This window comes from Elaeis guineensis, chromosome 7 (genome assembly GCF_000442705.2).
Source record: "Elaeis guineensis isolate ETL-2024a chromosome 7, EG11, whole genome shotgun sequence".
Taxonomy (NCBI): domain Eukaryota; kingdom Viridiplantae; phylum Streptophyta; class Magnoliopsida; order Arecales; family Arecaceae; genus Elaeis; species Elaeis guineensis.
Genome location: NC_025999.2, coordinates 84,879,728 through 84,903,914, shown reverse-complemented (window position 1 = coordinate 84,903,914; position 24,187 = coordinate 84,879,728). Strand labels below are relative to the sequence as shown.

The window sequence follows — 24,187 nt, the reverse complement described above, 5'->3', positions numbered from 1 at the left end:
TTTAATGCAAAACATTGATATCTATAACTCCATTCCTAAGTTACATATAATGAGTGAAGTATATACAGCTGTATGTTTACCAAGAGGTCCAAAATCCACATTTGATAATTTACAGCAGCAGTTGGATGGTACACAGATGCAATCCTTCAGTATATGAAAGCAAACTTAACCTTATCAAGCTGTGGGCATGGGGGTGTCATCCTGCCAGAGCTCTTCTAGTTCAATCATGAAATCACCATCAGCAGCCTCCGACGACTCATTCAAAATTCTATCTTGCATGGCCTGTACAAACGGTAGTGAGAAATGTGAAGGGAACTACTCATAAGGTGAACCACAAATAGTAGACAGGAGAAGTAACCTAAAAGACCAATTTGTATGGAATAAAGTCTCACTAAGAAAATAGGTCCGGTGGAGAGGTTCTAGGTTAGAACCTGTACAGTGGCATTCCCATTGTATTTCTCCCCCCCCAAAAAAAAAATGTACTGCATACACTGTGATTAAACAGCTACTGGACTTTGTGAAATGTAGTTGCAAGACAAGCAGGTTGGATGGCTCTTTATGCAAAAGACAAGAAAAATGGTCTTCATAACATCCATCAGCAGAAAGCAGAATGGTGAATGTAGAATTGATGTATTATAAAATATAAAAATTCTTTATGTAATATATAAATACTATAAATTATGCTGCAAATGGTGCTGCATATATAAGATATAGTAACATGTTGATATATAATATATTTACTATCATGCCATTAGTACTGACAACACTATATAAGGTATAGCATACACATGATCCAGCAATAATAAATGTATTATAATAGCATGGTTATATACAACTTTAATCATATTTATCATAATATATTATGCTATTGTAATTTTATACCTTGACATATACTAAATACCACGTATGAACTGCACTATAATATTATTATAACAATGATAATAATATTAATAATAGTATTAATTTGATTGAATTATTACAACATAATGCAACACATAATTTATGCTATATTAGTACAGTCATATACTATTCTTTTGATCTAATACTTTGACGAACTATTATTGTATCAATTAATATGTTTTTCTGAAAATTTAGATTGTCACAATAACAAAATTATTACAATATTAATATAAATTAGTAGTATGTGACAATGCATAATTACATCTCTTTAGCTACATATAGATAAACAATGTTGTTCAATTTATTGCAAATGCACCAACACAGTTAAGAATCTGACATGTTAACAAAACTAGAATTACAGCCACATGTAGCTTTATCTACAAGCTTCCTGATTGCATGCAACCAACAGGCCCAATGGGAAGCCCATATTGCACACAAACCAAGCCAATACTTACTTCAGTTCAATTTACAATTACGCCCCAATTATTAAAAAACTTACTGGGCTGGCTATTACATGAACGATTCAAAGTTAACACTTATGGAGATAAATAGCTCAGGAAATGAGAGAACAAAATGCTACCTTGGACTCCTGGAGCTCAGTGACAACATTTACAAGCCTTCGGTACTGATCTCTTGCTTCTGGATACTGAACCATAGATTTCACCCTTGCAAGTGCTTTTTGTAGCCTGGCCTCAGTCTGTTTTCTGCCTTCTTGCAAGAAGTCATAATCATCCTCTTTCACTGCTTGGTTTTGTGTGCTACGACCCTCCAGTAGACCTTCAGACCGGAAACCACGTAATCCACTCCCTTTCCGCCTCCACCGCAATATAGCTTTCTCCACAATTGAAACTGTCCAGATAATTTTTTTGTGATGTTTCCTAACTTGATGTCCTCGTACATGGGCCTAGTCAGCAAAGTAAGAGCCTGAGATGAATACTATCCTTGAGGAAAATTTAAATAGATGTTGATAAAGAAGTATATACTGTGCATGATAATGAATCAGAAAATGGGATAGATCAGAGTTGTAAAAACAGTACCATGTATTGGGTACCCTGTGACAGACAATAACAGAAATTTTCATTGAGTTGCAAGCATTACCAAGAAAAAAAAAAGGAAAAATAATAAATCATGATTAGTAGAAAAGAAAAATTACAACATAAAGGAATAAAACAGCTGCTTAATTATTTATAGCCTCTGATACTTCAAGCATTTTGAAGCAAGGTACGCCATACCATACCAAACCGGATGGTACGGTGTGTACCATACCGAATGGTATGGGGTGTACCATATCATATCAATATTAAGTCAGTATACGATATGGGGGCCATACCAACACTCGGTACATCGAGCCGGCTCTCCTACCAGACATACCAACACAGTAAAGAGGGTGGGTGAGATGGCATATCTTGTTCTGAAGACTACTGAAAGCATGGCATATTCTGAATATTATGCTATGAACAGCTCCAATAAAAGGAACATATTTTAAACAATGATATTGTTATATAATTAATAAAATAACAACTAAACATGTTTATAGACAATCTGTAAAGCTAATATTTGAATGATTGCTTAAAAAAAGACCCTTTGAGCACATTTCATGCTAAGACTACCAAAAATATGAAAAAAACATAACCAATGCAAGTTCATTTCCGTGAATGGTTCTAGCTGTCCAAAAGACTAGGATGCTGGCAACAAAGTTCAGCAGAACTTATGAATTAAAAATTCCACAAGAGTGATGCCCTCAGTCATAACTGGAGAATGTAAAGGATTTTGAGCTCAAATAGCCATCTTTGTCCAAAGGTCATGTTCTAATTAAATGCAAAATGCATACAAGGCATGACCCATACCACCCGCTAAATGATTCGGGCCAACAAATCTTGTTTGCATGGACCAAACAGCCAAACAAAGGCAGTACATCTTTCCTGAGTTATATAGACAGGTGATAGGATGAAGTTTGGGTGTCCAAAACTTTTTGACGTTTAATCACTTAAGACAATCAGTTGATATTTTAGTCATGAATGCACATTGTTGCATGAAAGAGTCAGAATAAAATTCTTCATAGTAAAGGCATAAATACACATGGTGGGATTAGGAACTTCCAATCAGTTAGAATCCTGAAGCTCTAAAGAGCCTAAATTCAAGTCAGCAAATGCGCCACATGATTGACAACATAGAAAGATGAGATTTACTGAATTACAAGAGACTGGCGAATGCAATCAACCAATGAATAGAAATAGTTAAAGGATGTTAACAATCGCAAAGACTACAATGTCTATGGTGGAGATCAAATCTTGCCGGAACTGCATGCAGTCTTGTCCAATAACATAAGTGCAGAAAAGACGGTGGCAGTGGATCATCAAAAAGGTTCAAATAGATATATGGCAGAATGAGGTTCTTGCAATGACAGTAAAGTACAACCCCTTTCACCCTCCATTGACCACAGGAGCAAGACATGATGTCAAGTTCTATTTAATCGTACTGGCAACACAATTCGACATGGGTATAACAAAGGCAAGCATGATTGAGCTTCTACAGACACCTGCAAATGTATCCTGATTTACCAATTGCTTTATCTTGATAACATGTTAATTGACGGGAGAAATATCGGCAAATTTAGCTTCAACGTAGTACCAAGTATAAAACAAAAATTTAGGAACAAGCAAGAAGATTTTGGGCACAAAGATGTTCTGGGAAGTAAAGAAACATAAGTCATAATCATCCCGGTAGAAGTAATTTGTTACAGAATCACACAAAATTATGTAAACACAGAGCTTGCTTTTCCTAAAGCAGACTAACAATATCAAAAAATTGTCTTTGTTTAATATGGATGCAAAGCAAGATTAAAATCCTCAATGCCATTTGTCAATGCTAGTAACTAGAGCATCACATATACGAGGGCTTGCACTAGAGCCGTCAATGGACCGGGTCCAGACCCGAGACCCGTGGGTATTTACCCGACGGATTTGGGTCTGGTATTAGTATTGGACCTGTTTACCCGGACGCAGATCTGGATCCGATAAACCATCATGTAAATGGATAGGGTATAGATATTTAATACCCAGACCCGATACCGGGACCCGAATAATATATATATATATATATATATATATATATTATAATTGTATGTTGTTATGCTTTTGGATGCTTTAATTGGAGTTTTACTTGTTGAATTTGAATAACTTTTATATTTTTATTTGTATGATCATATGATTGTATAATTTTTAGGTGTTTTCCTAAGTTATTGTATAATTTTTAGATTTTTTTTTTTGAGACTTTAAATATGAGTTTCGGATCCCGAAACCGAATCCGGATATCGGGACCCATTAGGGTCCAGATCTGCTACTTCAAGGCTAGACCCGTCGGGTATTCGGGTCCAAATCCGGTACCAGTAACTAAGATCGGGTCCGGATCTAGCTATTCAGGTTCCGATCCGAACCCGACCTGTTGACAGGTCTAGCTTGCACTTTGTCAGAACTTTAATAGGTGTCCAATGCAATTATGTCAGGAATATTAATATACTGGAAGACGAAAAGAGAATTGGAAGAAAATGAATTCAACTCCGATGTATCATAAGGTGGTTTTCACTCTCTTTTTGAGTAAGGTGATGCTAAAAAGGATACCTTTACCTGGACAAGAATAATCGGTGTCAACTCTGTCAAAGGTCTTGATAATGTAGGTTAACTATATGCTAAGTTATTACATAGGAATCCAGGTGTTGGATTCATAATATAACTAAGGTGCATTATTTGCTTCAACCCATGTTTTAAAAACTAATGGTTTCCCATAATATTTTCATATTAAAAAATCATAAGAATATGCAGGACTTCATACCAGTGATTCAACATGTCTCCCATATTTGGAAAACCGTTCGCCTCGAAAAACAAAGGTAAAACTAAAAAAATAAAACAAATATATACCTACCATTTATTTTGATTTTTCTAAATGAGAGGAGTAGTTGATTGCAAATGAGGCTGTCTAGAGTGTTTCTGTCATTTAAATGAACTGTTGACCACAGTCATTTTTACATTCGAGTTGACTAGCTGAGGACTGTGTACATCCAGGTCTCTGAAAAACAGAAGATTGAAGCCTTGGCAGGCACTAATAATCAACACTAGAACTTGAGAGATATATGATGCCCCAAAACTAGTATTATTTGAGATTCAATGGTAATCATAAAGGAGACGATCAAATAATTGGAAATGAGATTTTGCAAGGTAGGAGAATAGACTTGGTTATAATTAGAAGTTAGAACTATTGCTGCAGTCACTAATCTTATTCCAAGCATATCACCACGTGATACATAAAATTTCTAATTAAGAACAGATTTCTAACCAAAAGAAGACGCACACAATCTTCCGTTGATAAGTTTATGAGCATCTCGTGTTTTCAAAATGTATAAAAAACCAACTCATATACTTATTCCAGAATATGATAGCAATGAACATTCTTAGATGTATTTCACTACCTTGATAACTTTAGCAGAAGATGAAAAGGCTTTCCGGGAAAAATCATTTTTTGGTAACACACAAAAGTAGCTGTACAAGAAGCAAGAAAGGGGACCTTGGAGCTAAAACTGTCAATTTGGGTTGGGCCTGTCGGGTTGACCCGCCCCGCCATATAAATGGAGCAGGTTGGGTTTATATTTTAACAACCCGTTTAAAAGCGGATCAAATGACCCGTCCCGTTTGGATCGATGGGTTGGGACGGGTCGGGACGGGCTGATCCGTCTCTTTATATATATATATATATATATATATATATATATATATATATATTTTAAAAAAGGGTTCTAATGTTATTGAAGAGATAATTGATGAAGAAGAGAAAAAAGATGAAAAATTGAATGATGAGGACCACAATAATGATATGGAGGATAATTTTTTGGGACTTTGATTTACCTCTAAATTAATTTGAAAATTGAAACTTAAAGTCTTTTAAGTTTGGGTTGTATTAAGTATTTAGTTTAAGTTTGACAATTTCATTTTATGACTCTAAGAATTGAGATGTGAAAGGTTGATTTGAGCTCAAATTGAATATAAAATTCAGTTTATATTACTGTTTACAGGTTTTTTTTTTTTTTTTTGAATTTTAGCAGGTTGGCCCATTTAACCGCGGCCCATGACGGGTCGGGTCGGATCGGGTTGGAATTTTTCCAACCCATCAGTTAAACGGGCCAGCCGGCCTGTCTTTGACAGCTCTACTTGGAGCACAGAAGACAAACCAAAAATCCGCAAATGCAGAGTTTTATAAGCAAACTGAGTAGGTGGTTCCATGACAACACACCTGGATCTTAACAATACGCTGCCGAATAATCAAAAACTCCTTTCTTCCTTTCCACCCTCTAAACTTGTTTTGTATACGAATTGCAGCAGCGTGCTGGGGCATATCATGTTGTCCTGGCTTGGCCGTCTTGAGATATATGAGTGAAAGAGCACGCTCATCTGATGTTCCACATTTGTCATCTCCATACTCAATAAGCTTTTTTCTGTGGAATGAATGGACTCTAAAAACTTGATAGATTCGAGCTGCAGCTAGAGAAGCATTGCGGACAGCAGTCAATGAGTCCTTCAGTGAAAGTCCAGCCTGCAAGTCCCCATCAGCAACCTTAATGGCACTCTTTTCTACAACATCTTCAACATCTGTAATACCAGATAGTTCTGCTATATCACTGCCTTCTGACTCCTTTAAAGTGAGAGTTGAAAGATGGTTAGTCAAAGAAGACTCTGCCAGGAAGCCAGCAATCCCCTTATGCCCATTTGCAGACGCTAGATCTGCAGGTGTTCTTCCAGTTGGGAACTCAGGAGTAGGATCTGTTAAAACTCCAGGAGCTGCACCCAGGGCAATTAGGGCAACAACTGTGCGCTCTCTGATAATAAAAGAAGATCAAACAGTATTAAATATCTATACAGACCATACAGAAAAAGTAACAATGAACAATGACATTTCAAGGGTTACCTGCCACAATATGCTGCCCAGTGAAGGGCAGTCCATCCATGAACATCTCTGAAGTTAATATTTACACCTGAAGTAATTGTTGGTTTTATAGCCCAATCATAACCAAGAGCAGCTGCTAAATGAAGCACACCCTGTCCTTCATTATCTAAGACATTGGGGCCTTTACCATCTTCAGCTACTTTGTGAAGAAGCCAGGAATGCAGTTTCTCTTTCATTAATTTTTCAAGCAACTGGTCCTTAGCATTGTCAGGAGAAAACCCTTCCTCGTGAGTTAGCTTAAGCAGATTGGACCACTCATCGTCGAATTCCATCATCAGCGAACTAATTTTATTGCTTAAATGAAGATGCTCCTTGACACTATTAGCTACCACTTTTTGTTGATCAACTGGTCCCAAATTAAGTAGCTTTTCCAGACGTACATGAAGATGCATTTCATTTGTATCGTAACCATGAGAATCCAAAGTCTCCATATCTTGAGCATCATCAACCCGGAATTCAAATTCCCGCACTTCACTACAAGCCAACCTATTGGAGCAGGTGATGTAAAAAGGAACCCTTCCAGATTTGTGTAATGGAGCATGGCAACGAAGAGTTCCATCTGCTAAAAGCTCAGCTGGAACTTCAATTTCCCCAAACATGCATGACCATTGACATTTTTCCACATCTTCTTTATTCTTCAAGAATGTTCCAGTAATTAAAATCTGCCAAATTTACAGGACAAAATAATTAGAAGAATGTAACTACAAGTCTATAACTATGTCAATGCTATTTTACTTTCACAACATCCATATTCTGCAGAGGATCATTTAAAATTTCACAATCTATTAGATCAATCAGGAAGAAATTAAGTAAATAAAAATTTGAAAAAGACATACCTTAGTCTCCATGCCAGTGTATGCCCAATTAGGAGTGAAATCAATTATACTGAAAAGCTGGTCTTGGGAAAGTGAGGGGCTCATTATATACGCATCTAAGCGCGCATGATTAGACATGCCAGAATCTTCAATAACACTTTCACTTTGAACAGTGTCCCAGTAAACCCCAGAATTGGATATTGGATGTGAGTCATCCACCTCTCCAAGTTCTTTGCTCACCCATCTTGAAAAACTGTCATATTTCTTTAGGCCTTCCCTTTCCATATTAGAGAAATCTAAGGATGCCTGTTTTATAAGGAATGGGGCATTGACATTTTCCTCTATAGACATGCCATTTTCCAGAACAGCATTGATGTACCAAGTAAACCAATGTCAGCAGTGGTAAGCTGCAACCGAAAATATTTTTGCATATCAGATAACTGTTAAGCTCACAGCCGTTGCCTACACTCCTAATTGCTTAAAACTCGCACAAAGATTATTGCCGAGCAATAATGACCATTCCATGAGGCCACAAATCATACAGTGCATTGAGAATGTTCAGTTAAGTACATGCAAAATAATAGGCCCCCATAAACCTTCTTTAACATCAATCCTCAATCCTCAAACCCAAGAGATCTCCACAAGAAAAAGGCAAATAGCTGTAAACCACTGTTGAGGAACAGTCGGGGTGCAAAGTTGGCATTGTAGCCCAAATTTAACATGGGACACAATGCCTCGCACCAAAACCTGGATTTACACTTATTAACCTATTCTGGGGTGTTCTTGGGGAAACAAAGAAGCAATCATAATATTATGTAATGAATGGAATCAAGGGGGATATGCTCAAGTCCAGAAGATGAGATGAGATGATGCATAAATGAGAAAACAAAAGAAATAAGAGGTAGCGCAAGCAACCAAAGAACAGATGACATAAAGGTAATTCTATAGATCCAGAGGTGTGCTAATACTGTACTAACAGAAAGTGACACATCACCAGAGAAGAAACATGGTTATGCAGTCAACCCAATCAATTGTTGCAAATGTGGTCTGACTACTACAGGTTCCAACATACAGAATGATAACCATGCCAAACCTGGGAATAATGACCTAAACAGCATAGAACTAAGGATTGATTCAGTCAGTATCTCATTCAAGTCGCCATATAGACGGGTCAATTAGCGACACTAGAAGTAGGCCAGCCACCAATGTCAGCTAACAAAGTAGTCAAAAGCTATGAGGCATGGAGTGGCATTATAATTTTGCGAACAAATTGCACTAGATACCTTCTCACCAATGCAACTTAAAAGATGAGTACACATAATGAAATTCCATCAGAATGTCCACAGAATAAATCCATCAACTTAACACTAACTAATGATGGCTAGAAAGCCATATGAATCGTTATTAGATGCTAGCCTGATGAGGGTGCATCACTGAGTACAATTTTCACGACAGATTCCATTTCTGTCTTTTCATACATTAAGCCAAACAATTCCTATTAGTTAATTTTTAAAGTTCTGCGGTGGCTTGTAGACCTCTACCAATTCATATTGACATCCTCATTCATTCTTAAGCCAGATTATAGCAAACTGGAAATTTGACCTTATCAGATGGAGATAACCAAGTACCTGCCACAATGATTTGTCTAGAGTAGTGGTAACATCCACTTGCTTAACCCCAAGTTCATCTGTATATAGTTCCCCGGTTGAAGTCTCAAGTCTAGGATTATCCTCCACTGCCGCAGCCTGTCCTGGGTGGAAAGGTGGGGTTTGGAACCCTGTTGTACAATGTTCCAGGACTTCATCCCATGATGTCAGATCATACTGGGTTCTGGGCCCACTAAAAGTTAATCCAAGGCCTGTTCCATCAAAAACTCTCATGAAATCCTCTTGAGCAACTGAATTAAAATCTGATTTAGGTTCCGCAGCCTGTGTTCCCTGAATATCACCTGAAAGAAAAAAAAATCCCAAACCAAAACATTCAGTTGGTTTGCCAACTATAGTTTAAGTCTCAAAATGAACAGAAGCAATGATTACTGTCATTCTCACATTGGTTATTGATGGAAGCAATTGGAAAATGGGGGTTCCGCAGACGTACATCCATCACAGGTCCATCCCCATACTGCTGCATCTCAAGGAAAGAGTTGTATCTGGAACTTGCTTGATAGTTATCTGCTGCATCGAATTTCGCTTTAGATACACTGAAAGAAAGGATGCATGATTGAAATACGAATCAGTGAAGCAGTATACAATGTAAGATGATGCGCGACAGATTCAAGATGGAATCAGTCATACCAGATTCCGCATCTTCATATTCTGAAGTGTGTGCACTATTTGGGCTTTCAGCATCCGTAGTTTGTGAAGGCAGCTGGCTGTGATTTGTGAAAGAATTAGAACAGACAGGACTATCCATATTGACAACTTGAGCAGTTTCTTGGACATCTCTAGTACGACCGAAACTTGGTTTGTTACCCTGTGGAGCAAAATTCTGCATTATAGCATGATCTGTAAATGAATCAACGCTAGTCCTTATCACAAAGAAACAAAGAGAAAGATAGCAGGATGGTTCCTGATAAACCAATAATCACCATGCCAATACAGGCACTAACATTTAAAACATATCCAACTTTAGGTTGGAAATAGCTTTCATTTCAAATGAAAGTTAACAAATATAAATAACCAATGCTTTATACAAAATTGGATGGTGTTGTGAAGTTTTATAATAGCTTTTCATGGTTCCATTGACATTCAACCTGCTACAAATCCTAATAGATTTCAGAATTTATCTGTGCTGAAAGCCAAGCAATGTGCTATGATAACTACTTGATTACAAAAGCCATCAAGATTGAGAGTTCAATCTTTTTTTCTCCCCTTCAGATGTTAAAAAGGAAGACGTTGGCATCAAGAATCCAGAGACATCTAATGTATTTTCTGCTGTTTGTTTTGTGGGAAGTAAGTGCAAGTGCAACTTCTAAACACTGAAATTATCGTTAAATTATTACTAGTAATTATCAGTCAGATGTTGCTTAAATGGTTTGTTTATCAAAAGTGGGTGAGTGAGACAGCATTATAGTAGCTTAAATGAATGCTTATTCACTCAGAACTTGACTAGGAGCTCCCATTCCTCCGAATCAAGTTTGGCCTTTTTGGGTGAACTGGGAACTTGAGTTCCAGGTTTGGGCTAAGTTACAGGGAAACAAACAGTAAGAAGTGCCCATTTCGAACTGACGTCAAGTTCGTGCTCCGTTATTAGGAAACAAACACACTCTAAGAACAAGAAAATGGAACTCAAATTAGTTTCCAAAGGCTGTCAAAGAAGATAAATGTAAAAGACAACTTGTTATAGGATATTGAAACTGAACATGATCACATGCGATAACTGAAGGAGAGGGAACTGAGCTATAACCTTGACTTCAAGATAGTGTACAAGAACAATATGCATGTAGTCTCTGCAACACAAGATAGATCAATAAATGGTTAATGTTGTCAAAGAAATAGCATAACACTCTGAATAAATAGGTGACCATGTGCACTTGATGTCACCCAAAAAATTTTGTGTGTATATTTGCATATTACAAGAAAATAATATAAAAGAAACACAAAGGTAAATTAGTGGAGAGCTAACTAATAACATGCATTAATGAAATAATAAAAATGATCACGGCCTGCACTTTTGGCTGCCTTCTAAGGAATGCAAAATTTGTTGCTTTCTAGGTTTTCTCCAATTGCATCAACCTAGAATAGTAGAATGATATAGTTAGTGGGAGACTTGATATAGACCAGATAAGTTACCACAGATATCTGTTCAATCATTATGTGAAACCTTCTCAACCTAGAGTTGAGTTTCATAATTAAGGAACATATCATTGGTAAAGGCTAGGATGTCACTAGTATTGATGTATCACATGCTTTCAAATATTGTTCCTACAAAATGCACTATGCATGAGACAAAGGCAAAAGAAACTGTTCCAAGACTCTTAATAACCAAGTAATGCAATTCCCTGGAGGAGAGGCAACTAATGCCTAAGGACTGGTGCAGTAACTGCAAGGAGTACAAGCAGTTCAAGATTGAGTAAAGTGAAGCTCAACAGACCATAGCTTAATGCATAAGACCACACAAAGTGGAGTTCAAGGATGGTTGCCAATTTGGACCAACAAAGAGCTCAGTGAAAGATTTACGAAAAGAGTCTCTTCAGTCCACTTCGGAGCTTTGTACTCAATTCTGGAATGAAAAAGAGGCTAAATCAATGCAATTTGGTGCAATAAAGCTGCTCTTCTGAGCCTGCATTTAAAATGGATAAGAGTCCAGGAATGTTTCAGAAATAAGAAAAAGGGAGGGCTTGAATAAGTGGTATTGTTTATGAACTGTTCATGCTACAATTGAAGTTATTGTAGATTCTAATAAAAGCTCAAACTTGTGGCTCATGAGTCTGTCACGTTTAGCATCTTTGTTGAAATTGTCCATTTTTTAGGAGTCCAAGGACTCAAATAATGATGTAAGAGGGGTGTCAATGCTAAGGGTTTTTTAAAAGGCCTTCAACAGGCAGAAAGACATTGCAATATACATTGATTTTTCTTGGAAATAAAGAATACAGAAGGCCACGTTCAGCCTTTCCCTTCACCCCATTCTTTCCACCCTCTTAAACCCTTTCTCAACTCCTTTCTCTTGATCTTTTTGAGTGTTCTGATTTCTCTGCTGCTGTAATTTCTCATATATATAACAGATGTAAAGCTATAATTATGGACGATTAGAGTGCCCTTAAATCTGTCTCAGATCTTCTTAAACCCTCGTATCCAATAAAGAAAATTCAAACCACAAAACCAACCCCACAACCACAACTGTATCAATTGTTTATTATAAATTTTACCTTCTGAATTTTTGTCTCCTTCTCACACATGGTCCAAAAACAGGTTCCTGATTTCAGATCAACTGCAGACCCTCTCCGATCACGCAACAAAATCTTACTTCATTTCCCTAGAACCCTTCCCTCTAGATTGCCAAAGAAAATAATACAACAACTGCTTTTCTAGTAATCAACTAAAAACATGATTTCTTTCTGTTTCTGAATGTGCAAAGTGGCCGTTCATCTTTGCAGATTGATGGACCATCTTCCAACTATTCATTATAACACCACAGCAGGATCCTTTCACTGTATGTTGAATTCATAATATTCATAGATTGCTTGGTCCCTTGAGTCATCATCATCTTGCTATAAAGTTTCTAGCAACCTCACCCCATTTTTGCGAGATCTGCACCCACCAACAAGCCTTTGGGTGGTTCCTTGCCATGTAGGGATCATTCTTCCCATAGACTTTCCTGGATGGATAAATTAATCGTGTATTCTTATTGTTTCACATCGTAAAAACATCTTCAAAACTAATATTTCTCATTAATTAGACATCTCCTACACTTCAAGACTAATTCATCTTCCTCCAAAATCCTTGGAGACTATAATTTCAGCCCAGATCACACATTTTTGGATGTGATCAGTCATTCCTCAGTAGATTTTAATTAGTTTGCATTCTCACTCATGTATTTCCTGCTCGTGATTGATTTCACTTAACTAGTCAAAATATCATCTTCAGTATTATCCTTTCATAACACCTCATGATCAAAGTCTAGGTTGTCATTCTGCCCAACTTCAAAATCACTTGGATATAGTTGACTGTTGCTCTCGTTGTCTTTATACATGATCTTACTTCTGTTGGCCTTACCTTGAAAATTGCCTTGAAACTCAATTCTAGTCATTAATCCTCTCTTCATACAGGCACCAAGTGTTAAACAGATAGAGTTAGCTTGAGCCTTGAAACATTGAATCTATGATGTATTGCCTTGTCCTTGAGATTTTATTCGCTAGGTACACCGGTGAGGTATGTACACCAAATCGCCTCATCCTAGAAACAGTGACTTAATTTATATTTTCATACATTCCTAGATGCTGGTCCAATATGATTGTATCTATGAAGCACTGGTACGCCTGTTTCAGGCCTGTACCAGCATCAGATCGTTTCTGGTGTAGGAACGTTTCCGGTGCGGCAAAATACATGACTTTTAGAGCAGTTGGTTGGTGGATAGTGCATGGTGCTACACTTCCTTTACTTCAATATCTTGCTTTGAAACTTCTTAACCAACCTTGTTCTTCATCATGCTGTGAACGAAATTGGAGCACTTATTCATTTATTCACTCAATGAGGAGGAATAAGATCAATCCAAAAAGAGCTGAAGATTTAGTATATGTACATACAAATCTTCATCTTTTGTCTAAAAAGAGTGAAGATTATCAAAAGAGAGAGACAAAAATGTGAGACATTGATGGAGATCAATTTGATTCATTTGACGATGCTAGAGTTTTCGAGATTGCAAGTTTGTCAATTGATGAACCAGATGTGGAGAAGAAGCTTTTTGCTAATGATGCAGATAATGAAGCAGCTGAAACTATTATCATTTGATTATCAAGACTTACTATTCTGATTTCTTCTACTCATTTAGACTGCTAGTTTATTTCTTTTCGTTAATTGCAAGTATTTGTTTATTTTTTATGATGATGCTTATAAATTTAGTTGAGATTTAAGAACTTAATTTTATTAATATTCGAATATTATATATATAATTCAATTTTTTTCATATATTTTTATTAATATTAAAATATTATATATATTCAAATATTAATAAAAATATAAAATATCTAGCTGTATCCGTATCGTGGTTTTTTCAATTTTTACCGTATCAGCATACCCATACCACAAAATACTCGTACCGCATACCGGTATCCATGCTTCCTAGGATTGTATATATTCTAGTAAGAGACTGATGTAAGCTTTTTACCTTCAAGACTACACTTATGTGGATGTTTTACTTTGCATTTGCCTCTTATGCCCAAAGCCCTTACAAAAACACACATCTTATTCAAGAATGACTTCATAGCCACCATAAAGTAATAGTTCTTTGCTCACTTTCCCTCAATTATGAAACTAGTCCATCAGAGCCTGCATCAACTTGTTCTCTCATATTTAACTTCAACATGTAATCAACCAGTTTCTGAGAAAGGAACTAATAAAATAAAGCAAAAGAAAACATATCATCCAGTGACTCCAGTTTCTCAAATAAAAATATAAAAGACCTAAATTTACAATAGGGATACATAATAAGCTGATCTATTCATCATGTCATACAGAAATCTAAGCAATTGATGTCGTAACAATCATATGACAAACAAAATTATAGTCAAAATGGGCAACAAGATGAAAATTGAAAATCAATTTTGTATGATTAAATACAACAACAGGGGATACAAGCAATCCTGTAAAAGGTGTAAAGCGATTATAAACTCCTTAAGTCTTATAAACACCAAAAAAAATTGCATTCATACTCTTCCAACATCCAATAACTCCGTCTTTGGAAATTTTCATTTTCTTCCCCGTGAGCATAGTAGCAATGTAGAACATCAACACTTCCAGCCTGAAAATGTAGACTACATCAGGTTTATTGCATCCATCTCATGACACTTGTTCTAAAACGTCAAGAAAATAATCTTAGAGAAAAAAGCATATATTCCATCACAGAGGCTTGAAGCTTAAGCCATTCTTGCATAATTTATTAAAAGAAATTTATGGCAAATAAATCTTTGAAAAATGATATATTTACACCAGAATAGCTTTTTTCAAAAAAATAAAAAGATAATTAGATAATTAAAAACATAAAAGTTAAAGCACAAGAATAGAATATCAAACTACTAGTGCTACTACTCACCCTAAACAATATGTGCATGAATCATGTGCACATACATGCATACTCTCATGTGCATATGCATGGCAAATGCATGAATCCATGAAATATGAACTGAACTTCTAAAGGACCATGGACAATGTTTAAACATCAATGGCCACACTAGATCTCCCAAGCACTCAACTAGATATGTTTATGAAAAATATAACAACACAGAATACAAACATATCCCCTTGTTTTATATTTAAGAAATCTCCCCTTCCATGCTCTTAAGCAGTTATTCAAGAATTACCACAAGCACGCTCTCTCATTTGTTCTTCAAGATAAGTATGGACAAATGCATGATTCAGACTTACCTTTAGCCTCTCATGAGCTTCTTTCACAGTCTTTCCATCTTTTTTCTTTCTCCAGTTATGGCCATCCTTCCGGAAGTATCTCAATACCTTCCGATCAAAAAGAAAAAGTGAACCACCTAATGCAAATACATGCCAAGTAAGAATCTGCCCGAGGTGGATATTTGATCAAACAGAGCAATGCATACATAATTCCTTAGTTGATAATCATTTCAAATATCACTCTCAGGTTCATTTACTCTTCAAATACTAATATTGAATCCAAGATTCACGAAGAAGAAGCATTAAAGCAATTTAACAGCAAGTAACAATCGATAGACCACTAGAGAAACAAGGGAAAGAAAAGAAAATCAACCACATCCAATATTGAATCTATCTTTTTATTTGATTGTGGTAAATAAATTTTTAAACACCGAAAACATTTGTTTGGCAATAAAGCATTTGCTTTTCTTTTTATGCATATCAATTCATTAATACACACAATTATTAGTACACATGCCGCTTAAACCACTAATGCCAGCCAATTAATTACAGAAATAGCCTAGATGATGCAATGCACCCATAGAACCATAACATGGTGAACATATAAGACGTTTGAATGTTTATCAAAAACCCAATAACCTGCTTAGGATTTGCCAAGTATTGTTAAACTTTGATCAAATCCTAAACAGCAAATATTTGATTCAAATGCAAATGCTGATAACCACAAATAGCACTAATGAGTACTGACTCAGGATTCCAGCTAATTGAGGTAGGCTTTTACCAATTAATAAACTGTGCTCAATCCAATAATATCTACCAGTGAAACAGAAAACAATAATTTTTAGGTGGTGTGGTTGGGGGTACGGGGGATAGGTTGAGTACAAAACAATCATAGAACTTCTGAAGTCAAATAATAAAGTACATATATGGATTAGTATAAATCTAAAGGCATGTGCATATCACCAGCATAAATGCATTGGATGCATATGACTATATATTGCATGTATATATGGAAATGTAGATGCATGTTAATGCATTTGAACAGACAGGTACATAAATTTAAGTTTAACATCATGCATATGCATCAACAGATATGTAAAAAAGAACCTAAAAATGGGATATAAGTACATAGAGGGCAAAACATTTTAGTTGCCTGAATTGAGAGAAGGTACAGCTTTGAGGAAGAGGAGCTCTCAGGGGGGAAAAAACAGTGTTCTATAATATTCATGGCAAGCAACAATGAACCTCCAAATGTCAAACTTCGTTTATGATTTCAGTCATGTAGCCAGGAAAAATAGTGATTTCTCAAGAAACTAACAGATGTAGTCATCAATAAATAAAGTTCATCGTGAGTTGTTTAACATACAAGATGCATGAATTTAGATTAAACTAACAGAAACAACTTATATAAAGAGAGGTTTAAATTAAAGGTCATACTAGGAGGTTTATTTGGCGGTTCTGGGGCAATACGAAATTTCCTATAGTTCTGAAGAATTTCACAAATTTCTGTGGGGCGTAACCATCGACGTTGTGCTTCCAAAAGTATCTGCTCAATATCTGCACATCCACAGTCAGTTACTAGATTAGTACCATAAAATTAGATATTAAGTGATACGCCTAAACCTGAACAGAAGAAGTATGGTTAATAAAGACATAGCACAGTCCAAAAAAAAAAAACATTTTTAGCTACCGAACAAAAGATTTTTTTTTGCAACCACAGTGGAAACTTTGTATCTTTATTCATTATAAAATGTTAAGCTAGAACAGAATTTTTGGACATACAATAGACAATAAGTGCTCATGCATGACAAATGCACAGTAAAACTATGATCTGGAAGCAAGGTTGTGTGCCTACAAATATATATACATATATATATAATGAGGAAGAAAGATAAGCTACTGGCTTAACTTGTGCTTCACTGAAACAAAACATAAGCTCCGGCTTTTTATCTCTGTATGTGAAACAACAAAAGGCCAAAACATACACTTTAAAAATTAGAAGGCAAAGAATAAACTTAGTGGCACTTTTGTCACCTAATTGTGCCTCTACTCACGAGAGAGAGAGAGAGAGAGAGAGAGGAGAGAGAGATTCTGAAAGATAACTCCACTGTTATTCCTTTGGAGGAGAAAAACCACCCATAAGCTTTCTAGGCCATAAGAACTAAGAAGCATTGTATTACTCCATCTGGAATTTCAAGGAAACAAGAATGAAGATTCCTAGTTGATCAGTTCTTCACTCAAGATAAATATGCCAATGCTACAGGAACTGATAAGCCAAATATTAACATGGTTAATTTTAATTATGTAATGGAAGAGCATCTGTAATGCTCATATCAGAGTCCTTAAAAGGATATATGACCATGAGATGAAAATTTACAGACCAAAACAAACACTTTAAAGTTTAGTAGCAAAGAATAAACTTAGTGGCACTTCTGTCACCTAAGTGGTGCCTCTATGTGTACACCTAAAGATTACTCCACGATGTTATTCCTTTGGAGGAGAAAAACCTCCCATGAGCTTTCTAGGCCATAAGAACTTAGAAGCATTGCTATTACTCCATTTGGATTTTCAAGGAAACAAGAGTGTAGATTTCCTAGTTGATCAGTTCTTCACTTGAGATAAATATGCCAATGCGACAAGAACTGATAAGCCAAAATATTAGCATGGTTAATTTTAATTATGTAATGGAAAAGCATTGGTAATGCTCATATCACAATCATTAAAAGGAAAATATATGACCATAAGATGAAAATTAACAGACCAAACATACGCTTTAAAAATTAAAGGCAAAGAATAAACTTAGTGGCACTTCTGTCACCTAATTGTGCCTCTATCAACATGCATGCGTGTGTGTGTGTGTGTGTGAGAGAGAGAGAGAGAGAGAGAGGGAGGGAGGGAGGGGGTTCTGAAAGATAACTCCACTATGTTATTCCTTTGGAGGAGGAAAAAAAAATCTCCCATGCAGTGTTTGCCATACCGCCCCATATCACCGAGTTTGGAGCAAACCATACCGTACTGACACTCTCATACTGTAGTACCAAACCACATACCAACACTGTCATAAAATGGTAATGATATCGGGTCCAGTACCAAGATGGTGAACCTTACTCCCACGAGCTTTCTAGGCCATAAGAACTTAGAAGCATTTGCTATTACTCCATTTGGATTTTCAAGGAAACAAGAGTGCAAATTTCCTAGTTGATCAGTTCTTCACTCGAGATAAATATGCCAATGCTACAGGAACTGATAAGCCAAATATAACATGGTTAATTTTAATTATGTATGGAAGAGCATTGGTAATGCTCATATCACAGTCAATAAAAGGAAAATATATGACCATAAGATGAAATTTACGTACTGCTTAAAACATGGAGTGTTATGTGATTTCAAAGAAACATCAGTATCATCCTTATCAAGGGGCCTAAGAAGGATATAAATAAGGAATGACAAAAGAGTCATTGAGAGGGAAGCCAAAGCTTCAACACTACATATATAAAGAACAAAACAATGCCAAAACATGCACAAAAGGAGATAGAGCACCAAAGTGCAAGTTATTTATAGCCTGAATAGGTATAAACCAATAATAAATTTTGAAAAATAACATAGTTCTGAGACAATTACATGATCCAATATATAAACATGTTTCCATAAGCAATCATATATTGATAATGTTCTATAAATAAAATATGGAAAGATTTTTTAATTTGATCCTCTATAGCTATCAAAGGACTATATCTTACAAATCATTAATCAAAATTTATTGAAGTAGCTTCAGAAATACTATTCTCTAAATGATAACAGAAAATCTTTCATGCTTTCACTTACTAAAGAATTTGGGCCTCCTCTAGTAATGAATGTCAATAGAATATAACCCCTAGCAACACTTTAGGCATGAAGAAGAATCAAAATCTTTGCTCCATTGCAAAATTCATGCTTGATCTAATCAAGCATCCCATCCTTTCATATTGGCTAACAATCATTCATCAAATTGCACTTAAGCTTTCACTAATGAATTTTTGTCACATTCACGGGAATTCAACCATCAATACTGTACAGGACCTTCTTCTAATTATTTTTTAAAAAAGAAATCACCATCCATGTCAAGCATCATACTTATAAACTCTTCTAAGTTGAAACTTCAGATATCTCTCACAGACTTGCACCAAGAAGATTTCATAATTTCTGTAACACATTCAACTACATTAGTCAATTACATTATTACGACACCGACGCAAGGACTTCTGCACAGATTTTGAATCAGAATACGAATCTTTTCATTGAATTTATATCTGAATAGATTTGTAGAAGCAATCATAACTAACATTTTGTCTCATCTATTTGGCATCTATATTGCTGTTACTTCGTCAGTTTTCAGTTAATATCACATCCTCCATTCAACAGACTTCTTGAACTCCCTTCTTACTACTTTTGTCTAGGAAGGGACCATTCGAAAGAAATTCTCTACCAGATAGTGTTATACATCACCCATATGTCCACTTTTGCCCCTCTCAAAAAAACCCATCACACGGTGCTACCTAAATAAGCTCCTAGAATCCAATCCAAGGTACGATGTCTCATTATAGGCCTTATACTGGTGCCACCCAATCACTATGTTGATATACTTGGTTGAGCCTGTTCCACATACCAATTATCAGTATGCCCCCCATACCATGTATCGGTACCTAGGGGTGGCAATCGAATCAAGTCAAGTCCGATTCAGGTCATGTAGGATGCTGGTTGGATTAAAAATTTGTCGACCCAAACCCAACCTATTTATTAAACGGATTTAAAATTCAAATCTGAACTCGATCTATTTATTAAAAAGATAATCCAACCCAACCAATATAATCCATTTATTAAATAAATCAAGTCGGGTTAAATGGGTTAAACAAATTAAATGGATTCAGTTAAACAAATCAGAAACAAGTTAAGTGGATTTTAGACAGGTTAAATAGATTGAAACAGCTTAAATGGATCAGATTATGATTCAATCCAATTATTAAACAGATCAAAGGTCTAAATTTGAACCCAACTCATTTAATAAACAGATCGGTTAACCCATTTATGACCTAGACCCATTTATGTCAAACCCAAACCTACTTAAAATGGGCCATTCATGGGGCTGGTTGATGGGTTGGGTTATAAATTGCTACCCTCACTGGTATGAAACTGATATGGGATGGTACGCCCCGTACCGTCCAATTCCGTATAATATAGCGTACCTTAATCCAATCCATATGATTTTCCTACTTCTGCCGCTAGTTATGTGAAAACGATCTCATCCAATGACTTAGATTTATAACTGTGATTCCAAAAGACCAATAATATATAAAACAAAATATCAACTCCACTTCATATCCTTGCGTGTAAAATATTCTCATCAAAATATCAGCATCCAAGATTCAATTTTAACATATTAAATCATGGACCAGCATATAAACAAGTCACATACTACTAGTTTCACTGATGTTCCACCGTAAATCAGTTCGCTGATATACCTACATTCCTTGATAAAAAAAAAAAGAAGAATAAGAAGAAACCGAGCATCAGATCACTCCAAAACCATTATTAAATTGATTAAAAGACCAACTAAGAAACTTCTGCATAATACACTGATAACAATAACATAGAAACCTTACATCAAAAAGCAATAACATAGAAACCGAGCGAGAAGGGGACAAGAGACTACTCCAAGACCACCACCATATCCATCAAAATCAAGACGAAATCCCAATATCAAGATCGAAAATTCCCTACCAGTAAAGGCAACTCAATCAGCAGAAATCTCCGCGAATACTCACCCAACTGAGGGGTCAATCCATACCGCCGAGCATCCGCCATCGTTTCACCCGACAATTAACCCCAAAAGCACACGACTCGATCTCAAAACCCTAGCTCTTCTCGCATCTGAACTCGAAGAACCAGAGCCTAAAACTTGAGCAAAAACAGGATCGGATCAAGTCAAATTCAAAATTAAAGAGATGGAATCGGGATCGACCAATCTTCCATGAAGGGAGCGGAGCGGGGAAATTCGAGATCAGAGAGAAGATCGGAATTCTTTCTAAATTTGGAGGGGAGATGAGATGAGATTAGAAAGGCGAAGGAAAGCCGAGAGCAGCCGTCGAGATGGAATTCGGAGGAGAGAGAACGGAAGAAAATAGACGGACATTAAAAGGCGAGAGAAAGACCAGTCGTCGCCGTCGGTTTGAGTACAAGGCGTCAGAGGCGCCACGCGATCGATGGGAAGACGAGATTCGTTCGATGGTAGGCCGGAGGGTAGATATGGAGCCGCACAAAATGGAAAATGCGGGGGTTTAGCGGGATAAGATGCGGAATCCACGCGGAGTTGGGTTAAGTTGAGTTGAGCGGCGCTTGTTAGCGGGGGGCGTTGCTGGTGGTCACTGGTCAGCGGTCGACCCCGAGCGTCCAACGGCGTCCCGCAAACGTCCATCCGATCGGCTACGGTAACCGCGGGTGAGGATAAGGCGGCTATGGTCAATGCGCACTGCCGTTCATCCAAAAGAGTGGGGTGGGTAGCGGAGTGGAATTGGAGCGGGTTGTGTGCAGAACTCAGGAACCGACCCTATTAGTGTCTCTGAGATCTTTCGGTGGTAAGTGGAGCTGTAGCTCAACTAAAAGCAGCCAAAATATGGCAAAAGTTTTTGGAATACAAGATATAGTGGGAGGCATTAGAAGCGCAAATACTATGGCTAAAACCAAAACTGGTGCAAATGGCGGCATCCAAATCTCCAGCTAGAATTAGTAGAAGCAAAGGCTCATCGTACAAGCATGCATTCCACAACTGGTTGCAAAAAAAAATTCCAGCAAATATTAACGTACCTCCCAATCTGTTGATCTCTAACATATTAAAAATATATTTTTTTATCAAAAAATCATACTGAAAATATATTTAATTAGAAAAAATTGGACTATATAATGAGAATTGTTGGTGCAGAATTCCGCCAACGCCGGAGAAGCTGGAGTCGAGAGGATCGCATCCCCGTCGGGACCTGCAAGGAAAGTCTAAACCGAAGTTGGGGGTGCTCCGGCAAGACCCTCCGACGCTCAAGTCAGTGCTCTGCCTTAACAGAAATGGAGCACTCGAATGGGATTTTAGCAGAGTATTGAAATAGAGTTTTGAGCTTAGAGAAGAACATATCTGGGGTCCCTTTTTATAGACGGAGAGCATAACTGATTGACAGTGACGTCTGTAACCCCTGATAGTGGGTTGTTTAAGGCCACGCGGAGTTTGTTATGGAGAGTAGTGGCGTCAGGGGGCCGTTCAGAGCTACGTGGAGTTTGTTACGGAGAGTGGAGTGGTATCCGTTGTCGCGACTTGTCAGAGAGTTCGGGCTTAACGGCTGAAGCTCGGCTGGGACGTCTGATGGAGCGGAATGGCTCTCTGTTTTTGCAATCTAAGAGAAGTTCGGATGTCTCCGAGATTGCTGACGAATCCACTGTTGTCGGGTGCCTTGGGCGCTGGTGCTGCAGGCGGAAGTCATCTGCTGTAGAAGTCCGGACGAGACTTTTTGTTGGAGAAGTCTGGTAAGAGTCCAGTTGCTAGGAGAGTCCGTCTGAATTTGCCTGATGTGGAAGCTCGTCTGTAAATTGCCCGTTGGAGAGGTCCGATTTTATGAGGAATCCGGCAGAGGGTCGTCCGACAGTGGAGTTCGGATGGCGTTGTGGAGGTTCGTCCGCTGGAGGAGTCTTGAGGACACTCGGGAAGGTCGAACGTTGGAGGAGTCCGGGATTCAATTTGTCGTAGAAGTTCGGATGGAGTCCGTCTCTTATAGGAGGCTGAAAGGAGGCCGCTTATTGTAGAAGCTCGGTCGAAGATCGGTTGTCGTGGAAGCTCGGATGGAGATTTCTTATTGTAGAAACTCGGAGTAGTGACCTAGCTGGTGGAGCCTGTCCCGTTGTAGAAGCTCGTTGTGATCCATCCACTGTAGAAGTTTGGCTGGGATCCGGCTACGTAGGAGCTCGGGTGAAGTCCACTTGCAATAGAAGTTCTGAGTAGAGTCGTCCGTGGCGGGAAGAAGTCTGGAAGAGATTCGGAGAATAGTCGATCACTGTAAAAAATCGGCTGAAAGCGTTTGGAGTAGCCCGGTAGATGAATGGAAGAGCTCATTATCGGAGAAGTCCGGATGGCATTATGGAAGCTGGGACGGTCGAGGGAGTTCAGAAAGACGCACACAAGATCGGAAGCCGAAAAAGTCCTGAAGGGCCAAACGGGAAACCAACAAGAATGAATAACTTCTATTTTAATTGTTTGATTGAAAAAAATTTTATTTCCATTTCAATTTTCAAAAGAAATGAGGATGCCATGATTATCCAAAGTTCAACCTGGACTTTCTCCTGATATTTGAATTCTATTTTGATTATATTTTTTTATTCGAGTTACAAGCTAAATATGTTGGA

General features: G+C 37.2%; 1 protein-coding gene across 1 annotated transcript; it reads right to left on the bottom strand.

Annotated features, from left to right (window-relative positions):
* LOC105048627 (calmodulin-binding transcription activator 3) lies at positions 1–22,032 on the bottom strand. Its single transcript, XM_073261326.1, is given in 15 exon segments — positions 1–282; positions 1,481–1,804; positions 6,184–6,766; positions 6,856–7,556; positions 7,731–8,083; positions 8,086–8,116; positions 9,338–9,657; positions 9,758–9,883; positions 10,004–10,181; positions 11,115–11,157; positions 15,079–15,167; positions 15,791–15,906; positions 17,207–17,326; positions 21,571–21,706; positions 21,868–22,032. Coding segments are annotated over 14 exon segments (3,132 nt in total). The 5' UTR covers positions 21,611–21,706; positions 21,868–22,032; the 3' UTR covers positions 1–174.
* Between the last annotated feature and the right edge of the window lie 2,155 nt (positions 22,033–24,187).